The 10,199-nt window shown below is 37.6% G+C and overlaps 2 protein-coding genes and 1 long non-coding RNA gene across 3 annotated transcripts; 1 reads left to right on the top strand and 2 right to left on the bottom strand.

The window, feature by feature from the left end:
• Positions 1–1,344: 1,344 nt before the first annotated feature.
• On the bottom strand, positions 1,345–2,800 carry LOC148914253 (protein FAR1-RELATED SEQUENCE 5-like). Its single transcript, XM_089043778.1, has 3 exons — positions 1,903–2,800; positions 1,677–1,820; positions 1,345–1,388 (listed from the first exon to the last, which is right to left on the bottom strand). Exons 1-2 carry the CDS (start codon positions 2,727–2,729, stop codon positions 1,727–1,729), a joined length of 921 nt encoding a protein of 306 aa, XP_088899904.1. The 5' UTR covers positions 2,730–2,800; the 3' UTR covers positions 1,345–1,388; positions 1,677–1,726.
• A 139-nt stretch (positions 2,801–2,939) lies between these two features.
• On the bottom strand, positions 2,940–4,977 carry LOC148914252 (protein FAR1-RELATED SEQUENCE 5-like). The gene is made up of 2 exons (XM_089043784.1): positions 4,734–4,977; positions 2,940–4,085 (listed from the first exon to the last, which is right to left on the bottom strand). Exon 2 carries the CDS (start codon positions 4,047–4,049, stop codon positions 2,940–2,942), a length of 1,110 nt encoding a protein of 369 aa, XP_088899910.1. The 5' UTR covers positions 4,050–4,085; positions 4,734–4,977.
• A 3,040-nt stretch (positions 4,978–8,017) lies between these two features.
• On the top strand, positions 8,018–9,832 carry LOC148914251 (uncharacterized). The gene is made up of 2 exons (XR_016123126.1): positions 8,018–8,894; positions 9,589–9,832. It is a non-coding gene; the product is annotated as an uncharacterized LOC148914251 (long non-coding RNA).
• The last annotated feature ends 367 nt before the right edge of the window (positions 9,833–10,199 follow it).

The raw sequence follows: 10,199 nt of genomic DNA, 5'->3' as shown, positions 1-10,199 counted from the left end.
ATTGGAGTCGCAGGTTCCGTTTCCACGTTGTACTCGCCGACCCCTTCCATTTTCAACATCATTTGGGAGTGAGGGGGACTCCGATGATCCATTAGAGGCAATAGATGCAGTCAGTACCAAGCTGGATTATAATTCCAGACTGATCAATTCATGGCACGAGAAATGTGTTGAAGACGAGGCCATTTTGGCTGATCTTAACATTAGAGTGAACAAAGCGTTCTCCCAAAAGAACAAGTACTTGAAGCTGAGTCATAAAAGGAAGCTGAAAGCTGAGGAGTTGGATGCAGTAATGAATGATGAAATTAAAGGTTGTTTGATGAACCATATGCGATGCGAAGAGCACCACAGTGAACTGGAGTTGGCATTCAACGAAGGATTCGAAAAATTCCGAGCATTCGCGGCAACTACTCATACAAGTTATAATTGGGACTATGTGTCCCCTGATGCTGTGAGAGAGATACTAGACGATGGTGGTGACATGAATGAGCATAAGCACGTCAAAGCTGCTCGGAAGAAGCCGACCGATACGACTAAGTGATTGCGGCTACAGCTCGTTCTGTTGGTTGGGGGTGATCGTGGTATTGCACAAATTAGAACTATATTCCCTTAATGTCATTATCTAATATAAAATAATACAAATATCAGTTTCATTTGTTTCATATATAATTATTGGGACTATGTCTTGCAAGTCATCATGTGTTCCTTCTGTCTAACATTATATTTTGCAACTATGGAAATATTATTCAATAAGCATCAATATCACAGCACGTTGGTAATCAGTAAAGCCCCATTATCATGACACGTGAGTCATAAGTAAAATGTCATGTGCTATACATTGTGTAGTGAATGGTTTATGGTTTATGTATATATAAGAAAATTCCAAATATTGCTGAATATGTATTTTGTCTAAATCACTGGGGACATGAGTGACCATAAGCATGCGAGACCTGCTAAGAAGAAGCTGACCAATACGACCTAGTGATTGTGGCTACCGTTGTTCATTTATTGGGGAGATCGTGGTATTGCTAAGAGGGAGCACATAAAATGCTTTGCAATCAAATTTTCTTTTGTGTGTGGAATTATGAGTAGTTCAAATGTTAGTGTACCCTTTCATATTACCCAACCATTCGAAATGTGATTAGCTGCAATGTACTTTTTTACACGTTGCTTTCTAATCTTTCTGTTCCAACAAAGTGCTTCAAGTATCCTTCAGCTACGAATGTTTGCAAAATCGTGCACCTAATAACCAGTCCAGCTCAGATCTTAATCACCAGTAAAACACTAGAACATAACATTCGCAAAAAGTGGGTGCTGCTACAAATGATGCGTCGCTAGAAATCATTATGGTAATGGAAACAATAGCTGGCTGCTGGAAATGCTGCATTAGCCTGTCATATAATCAATAAATCTCTATTCAAACATAATTCACCATAAACTACCCATTTTACAAGGTAAAAGTCATTGCTTCTTCACATAAATCAAAATTTGATGCTTTATCTAATGTCTATGAAAATTTCTAAATAGGGAGAAGACGTAAAATTAACATGTGTCCAAATTTCATGCAAGAATGAAACCAAGCAAATTTTCATTTCAATTATCAATGGACATAGTCAGAGCTCATCGGTGGACATGAACAAAAAAATAATAATAATAAAACTGCATCTAGAAAACTTCACCTGATCATTAGTCTTCATAATAACCGGGCTTCGTATAATAGAAACCTAAATCATTGAGTTGGTCCGTGCATCCTGTAAAATTCGTCAAATAATGGGTCACTAAGATCTATTGGAGTTGATTCGTCATTGTTCGACGGTGATGTCCTGCATAAACATCAAACGAAGCACATAAGAACTTTACCTATTCAAATTTTAGTTCTTATTATAAATAGTGTTAACATCTTACGATGTGTTCAAATTTCTTGGGCATTGTCTTCTATCATGACCAATGTGTCCACACTCCCGACAGTGTCTAATCCCTCGCTTCATTGCCTTTTCCTTTGCTCCCATTACTCGTTTCGACCCTCCATTGCACCTTACTCTCTTAGGGTCTTTCATATATTGTGTTTGAGAGCTGGACCCTCCAACTTCGTTATTACTTGGTCCATCCTTCAACAACTTCAACTTCACCTGCAAACTTTTTAGAGTCTCTGACAGTAGCTCACATCCTTCTTCACACATTAATGCATCCTCAACCACATCTGAAGCAAGTCGGGACATTGTACTCCGCTTTATTAAAAGACCAGGATCTGCAGAGTCTTTAATTTCGTTGCCATTTGCATCTGACACCAATCCAAATTTCGCAGTTTTCTTCCACCTCTTCAAAATGTATTTATCGGGCATATATTCAATCTGGTCCCTTCTGAACAATGCTAGGATGTGCTTGCAAATAATTCCAACAAATTCAAATCTTTTGCAGCTACACGATGCGTGGTCAGAATCTTTGACATATACGACTTCTGCCACTCTTGTTTCCCAATTTTTCCTTTCGCTCACATTAAAGACAACTTTAGAAGCATCCTCTGTTTTCAGCTCTAGGAAACATGCTGTACTTTGTATTAGTTCTTGCTCAAACTTTTGAAACATTGTCCTTGTGTACAAGGTAGCCATTTGTTTGTTCATTGGCATCGGTAGAATACATTGAGCCACTTCAAATGCATCTACGTGATCAGCAACTAACTCTTTTTGACGTTGATGAGAAAGTGCCCTCTCAAATCTTATTATGAAATCCATCAACGAATTTTTCCTTGATATGTATTGCTTGAAGAAACCATGAGAACATTCAGCTCTTTGGCTGCTTGACATTCCAGTGCAAAAAGTGTCGTGCGTAGGTCTGGAACCCAAGATTCCCTTAAATCAAACATTGAACTTAGCCATGGATGGTCAGTCAAACCAGCCTTTGTAACCACAATATTCCATTTTGCATCAAACTCATCCTTATTGTCAGTATCCCATATGGCTTTCTGGAAATTCACCCCAATACTCCTTATAAGCAGAATGTGGTAACTTAACAGAGAACTTTGATGTGATGTGCCATATGCAAAGTCGATGAAATGTAGTCGGGAAGGCTATTGAAATCGCTCTGCTCATTGCCGCATCTTGATCTGTGATGATCGTTTTAGGTTCGCCACCTGGCATGGCTTTCTTAAACTCCTCAAACATCCAAATAAACGACTCAGTCGTTTCCTTGCTCAAAAATGCGCATGCTAGGACAATTGTTTGACCATGGTTATTAACTCCCAACATTGGTGCAAATGTCAAGTCGTATCTATTCGTGTTGAATGTGGTATCGAATACAACAACATCTCCATAAAACCCGTACGCCCGTCTAGAAGTTGCATCTGCCCAAAAACATCGACTAAACCTGTTATCGCCATCTCCCTCAATCTTGAAATAAAAAGCCTCATTTTTTTTCTGTTCAGCCATAAAATACTCGGTCACTAGTTCAACATCGTGGTTCCTCAGCTTCCCATTCACACTACATTCAAGATTGTACATATCCTTTTTGATAAAACCGATTTTATCCATTCCTCCGGATTGCACCTCGAAAATACTTACCTTCTGATTAATGGGAATATTAACCGAACCCAACTGTTTTGTAAGTACTTTTGTAGAATCTGAAATACGACGGTGTGATCTCAGTAAATGCATTCTTCCTGAGGGTGTCATCTTATGATTGTGTCCCTCTGCAAAAAGAGAGATGGTATACTTCTTGCTCCCATGTGTCTTCACAACCACAATCTTAGCTTTGCAATTGCATCTACTTATTCCCCGCTGTCTTTTTCTCTCCCGAGTTTCATCATTCCGGTATACACCTTGTTTGCAACATACAAATTCTTTTCTCAGAATCTCTTTCTTATTTTTCCCCCAAAAGCTGGAATGAAGTCGAATACCAAAGCCAGCCAAGAATGCATATCTATTATAGAAATTATAAACGAGGTCAAGCGAGTCGAACTTCATCCCAACTGCTGGTGTTTCCTCATTTCTTACTTCAGGAATGTAAACCCTCCCATTAGCTGTTACAGAGTCATCACTCTCTGAGCCCCCAGACATTTTATCCACGTATATTATTGATCTACTTCTATATTACTGCATAGCAAATGTTAATTCATTAATCAATCATTACTGCATCACAACTTATCAATGCATTCCACTTACACAAAACATTGCCCAAATTGACACAATACACGCATAGCCTAGCTTGTTGGATTCTGATTACACAAAACACAAGCAAAATTTAATAATAGTTACGTCATCTCTTGTGAAATAATCTGGAAAAAATAACATTAGAACCAACATGTTCAACTAAGAACTCAAATGTAATTCAAACCAGCAATTACAGAACTTCACCCAATATCCTCTCCAAATGCTTACTTCTAATGCCATTAAGCCTAAGTTTAGGATCTTTTACCTACATTTCATAAATTTCCAATCCCCCTCCAAACAAAAATAATCAACTAAGTATATTGAATATTCATAAGGAAATGACGCATTATTGATAGCAGAGCAAATGACGCATTATTGATGCCACAAATGACAAATTTCTCACCCTCACAAAAAACAAATCAAACCCAGCAAAATCAATCCAGCAAGAGTGAACTTACCTCTCAAAGTCAAATGACGCATTATTGATAGCAGAGCAAATGACGCATTATTGATGCCACAAATGACAAATTTCTCACCCTCACAAAAAATAAATCAAACCCAACAAAATCAATTCAGCAAGAGTGAACTTACCTCTCAAAGTCAATCGGGAGTTCCGAACTCAGTCAGCTTCAAAGAATGTGGTGGACATTAGAGAGGATTCTTTCGTAGTGGAGACTCCATCTCTACCAAAATCCAGGAACAACTGCAGCAGCACGAAAAAGAGATATGCTACTTTGCTTTCATCTGGAATCTCTTCTGCTGAACGAAAAAGAGAAGGGGTTTTCACTTCAATCATAGAATCAAAACAGGGCAATAGCTAGGTAAAAGCCATTAATCATCATACCGAGGATACCATAGATCGCAGGCCTCCCAAGGAGCTGATGACAATGGAGCGATTATAGAGTTTGGGAGCTTTGGATCTTTCTAATTGTGGATTTGCATTACATTAAAAAAAGAGGATTGTGTTCTTGAGTTTTTCACAGAGAGGGAAAAATCTTCAGCTGAAGTTGGGTTTCCAAACGGGTCGATTTCAACCCGGTTCTACATGCACCCTCTTTTAAAAACTCACCGTTGGATGAAATCCAACGGCTCTTACATACCCTCAAAAAAACCCCTTATAACTTTCCACTCACTATAGAAGCACTCATTTCGGGCCTTTGATATTTGTTAATAGTTAGCCCACGAACAAGGAGCCCAGAGGAGCTTTGGTCCAGCAAGCGATTGAAACAACCTGATAACTATCCAACTCTTTGTAGAGTTTGTTTCCAAGTAAAATCAGACCTTGCAGTCCCATATTTATCTGAAATACTGGTGATCAGTCCGAATTAAGAGCAAACATTGTTACTGTTCAGTCTTTAAAAGAGTACACAAAGTCACAATCAAGACAGAGCCTCTGCAAACAAAAGCAGGAAATCAGAAGAAAAAGCTACCGCAACATATTAAGAGGTTTCAGACTTCTTTTGTCTTTTTCCTCTTTTTAATTCTCTGCAACACTAAGTTTCTTGTGCCTTTCTTTTTTCTCTTCTTCCAATCTCCAACAAGATGATGTGAGCCACCTTCTTCTCTCTTTTTTTTGTTTTGACTTTTCTTCCTCTTTTTGATGGCTGTAGCAAACCCCTTTTTTTTTTTTTTTTATTGTCAAACATCATGTCCTATATTTTGGTTGTTTAAGAAACCAACAGACAGGGCATTCAATGCATGGGCTGCCCCAACGTGGCTCTTCCCAAGTTCTGCTTCTTTTTTTATACCCTGTTTCCTTTTGGCTGGCACCTTTCTCTCCTTTTAACCCAGCAACATCCACGAAGTGGCATACGGCCACTTTCTTTTCTTTTCTTCTCGGTGGCTGTCTCTTTTTGTTTATTGTTGCTATATGCAATCTTCTTGCAGGTCTCCATTTTTCTTTCTGCCTGTTCTTTTCTTCACAACTAACTTCCTTTTTTTTTTATGTAGTTTGTTCAGTGAGGAAAGTAAAGGCTTTCAGAGGCAGAGATGAAGATGAATGGTCAGAGAGTCCAAGAGGTAACTCAAGCCTTTTTTTTGTGTGAATACATTTTGGGCTGAACCCTCAAAACACCATTTCTGTTTCACAGGATTTTCTTTTGCTCGGTAGAGCTTTGTTGAACAGAAATCCTCTCATGGATTTGTTGCTCATGATTTAAGGGTTGCCACCCATTATGGATTTATCATCCAACAAAATGATTTAAGGGTTGCCACCCATCATGGATTTATCAGCCAACACAATGATTTAAGGGTTGCCACCCATCATGGATTCATCATCCAAGAGTTTGATTTGAGGGTTGCCACCCATTATAGATTTATCATCCAACACAATGATTTAAGGGTTGCCACCCAACAAGCATTAATTGAAAGAATCAATATACCTGTGAAAAGTATTCTCTTGTGCTTATGCTCTTGCAATTTTTCTCCTGCAGCAGTTTTCTTCTTCTGTCGTTTCCTTCTCTTCCCCCTTTTTTCCTTTTTTTTTCTTTACTGCTGTCCCTTTTATAAACCAAGGGCCTTCTTAGTGTATGAAAACTGAATAATCAACCCCCTAAAAATAGGAGCCACTAACCTCTCTTAAGAGTTTTCATTGGTTTAGACCCCCACTTCTCTACCCTCAACTTTCTGCTTGTTAGATGTGGCTAATAACAAATATCAAAATCATGGGGCTTATCCAACCCACGTTTCAATTTTTTTTTTTTTGTGATTTTTTTTATTCCAACAAACTGAATGTTAACAATGCATTTCTACATGGTACCCTTACCTAGGAAGTCTTCATGACTCAACCTCCTTGCTTCATTGATCATTCTAGGCCTTCTCATGTTTGTTGCCTTCACAAGGCCATTTATGGCCTCAAACAAGCACCTCGTGCTTGGTACACGGAGCTTAAACAATTTCTTATTTCTTTTGTCTTCCACAATTCCAAGTCTAATGCCTCATTGTTTATTTACAATACTACTAATGTCACCATTTATTTTCTTGTGTATGTAGATGATCTTATTGTGACAGCTAACAATCCATCATTCATTGCCCACTTTATTCATGCACTATCCATCAAATTCTCAGTCAAAGACATGGTTGCACTTCATTATTTTCTTGGTGTGGAGGTACTTTCAACCAACACAAGCCTGTTTCTCACTCAACATAAGTACATTCGTGATCTTCTTGACCGAACCAACATGTCTGGACCAAAAGAAACTCACACTCCCATGGCCACATCTCAGTCTCTCTGTCTTGCTTATGGTTCCCCTTCAATTGATGTCTCCTTTACAGTTAACAAATTGGCTCAATTCATGCACTACCCCTCTGAAACACACTGGGCTGTCACCAAACGTCTCCTCTGCTATCTCAAACATACACTGCATCATGGCCTTCTTCTTCGCCGCAATCAACCACTAAATCTTCATGCCTTCTCTAATTCTGATTGGGCAGGCAATCGAGATTATCGCACTTCCACCACTGCTTACATTGTCTATCTTGGCAACAATACCATCTCTTGGTGTTCCCAAAAACAAAAGACGATTGATCGCTCCTCCACTGAGGCTGAGTATCGAGCCATTGCCTCTACAACTGCTGAACTCACCTCGATATCCTCTCTGCTCACTGAACTTGGCATCACCATGTCTCAGCCTGACTTTATATTGTGACAACATGGGTGCCACATATCTTTGTGCCAATCCAGTTTTCCACTCTCGTATGAAATATATTGCACTCGATTCCATTTCGTTTGCGAAAAAGTTAGAAGTGGCGCTCTTCATGTTTCTCATATTTCCACCCATGACCAACTGGTTGACCTTCTCACCAAATCGGTAAGTCGATCCTGGTTTTGCCTTCTTCAATCCAAGATTGGTATCTCCTATGGGAGTACCATCTTGCAGGGCACATAAGATCCAATCACGCCATTCAACCACAAGCAGATCCTAGCAATCAAGATGGTTGACTTCTAATGATTTAGGATCTTGATTTTACACTGTTGTAATTGCTTCCATTTTGCCTAGTGTTTAGGAATTCATTCATTTGTTTCTGTAAAAGGTTCTCCTAGCCTCTGTATATATTCCTTTATCAAATCAATTGAAAATACACACTTTGACGATCCCTATGTAGGCTTCTCATGCCTCTCGTCTATGCAACTCCAACCCCCTCCCAAAATGTTGATGCTCGTTTACTTATTCTTTTTGTTTTTGTCTAACTTATATAGGCCTCTATATTGCTAGTTCCATCATGAAAACAAAGCAAAAGAAATTTTTTTTGCTATTTAGTACGTGGAAACAATAACATATAGATTTCTCTTGATTTCTCCCACACCCTATTTATCATACATGATCCCATGCTATATATATAACTGTAAGCTTTGTTATCTCACTTGAAGTGATACTCCTTTTGTTGCCTCACCTTTACTTCATTTAATAATTTTCAAACGCCAATGGAAAGGGTTTTTTTTATTTTTATTTTTTCTAAATGTATTGTTAATCATATTCAGGAGCTTCTTTTTGCTTGGAAATACATTTCGTTTTGTCATGGTAAGTACAATTGATTGCTACGCCACTAAGGCGACTATATATATGATCTTTTATTTTTATGATATTTACTAACCTCTTGGAACGTGTACTTGAGTGATAGTATTTACAGGGCTGATCTTGACTGCAAAATTTAAATTGGGGTCCTCACATGGAGAAATTATAGAATATGACTGTATCACCATGTCAGCTTGTGATACTACCATTCAAAATTTGCCACTTGTCATTTTTCAAAGTAAGTAAGTTTTTTTTTACAGTTGGATAAGAAACCCATTATTATTTTGGGAGATTCATTATTATACTCAATATAGAGACCCAAATTATAAAAATACCTCATATGAAATGGACTTTATAAACACACCCAAAGCTCATTTACAACATAACAAAGAGGCTTTTATCTTCTTATAAATTACAAAACTGTCATCAATTTCTTAACCCCAAAATCTCATAAAAATACCCAAAACACTCAATAGGGCATCAAAGTAATTTAATAATCAATCTTAAATTCAATAAGGCCAGTTGTCATTTTTTGAGTTTTTTTTTTTTTGTTTGTTTATAGAAATTCAATGATGTAGGGTTTATTTATAATATTAGTGCTAAGAATGGGTATATCATTAAATATCATATTTTTAAGAAAATAAAAAATCAGGAAAGAGACATAACCACCCACCCCGACCCATTCTCTTACCTGCAGCCTCTCTCTCTCTCTCTCTCTCTCTCTCTCTCTCTCTCTGTGTCTCTCGCCTTCTCACGCAATTCAACAAATTAACCATACCCCAATCCTTGTTTCTTAGCCTTTTTGTGGCTACCAAAGACCCATCTATTCATTTGTTGATAGATGATATCTGAAAAAGGTTGAGGGGAGAGATGGGTGTTAATGGTAATTGAATAAAATTGGACCTATTTTCAATGCTTATGTTATCTTGCAGGTGGTATTCCATGGGTTCAAGACACCTTACAGTTTTAGAGAGACAGATAGGAGAGGGAAGGGCAGCAGTGCTGGTAAGGGGTTGGGTCGGGTGTGAGGTGGTTTCTGGAGTCTTCTTGGTCCTTTTCTGTCTTTTTCAATTAATTTTTTTTTAGTTTTATTATGAATATAAAAAGAAGTTTTAAATCCAACTGTAAAAACTTATATTTTTTAATATATAAAAATGATACATGGCAAATTTTAAATGGGAGTATCACAAGCTGATATGGTGATACAGTTCTATTCTATAATTTCTCCCTCACATGGTCTCACACGAAACCAACAAAAAAATGACTTAATGTCATAAAACAAAAATTGGTTAAAATAAAATTCATCACCAATTATTGTAAAAGTAATTAACACAATTTTTTTTTCAAGAAAACATGCCTTGTGATATGGTGTGGTAATCTTGTGTAGTTGTTCATTAAGGTCATTTTATGAAAAAAAATAATTTTATTTCAAAAAAAGAAGTAAAAAAGGAACCAATGGAGCACACAAGTGACTCAAACCTAAACTTATAATGAAATTCAAAGTGCAAGAACCAACTTCACTAGAGCCACAATTGTTTAAATA

The sequence above is a fragment of the Prunus mume genome, unplaced genomic scaffold (genome assembly GCF_029339155.1).
Source record: "Prunus mume cultivar Tortuosa unplaced genomic scaffold, ASM2933915v1 scaffold27, whole genome shotgun sequence".
In the NCBI taxonomy this organism is placed as follows: Eukaryota; Viridiplantae; Streptophyta; class Magnoliopsida; order Rosales; family Rosaceae; genus Prunus; species Prunus mume.
The sequence above is the reverse complement of the archived record's forward strand: the minus strand, read 5'-3'. Positions and strand labels throughout refer to the sequence as shown.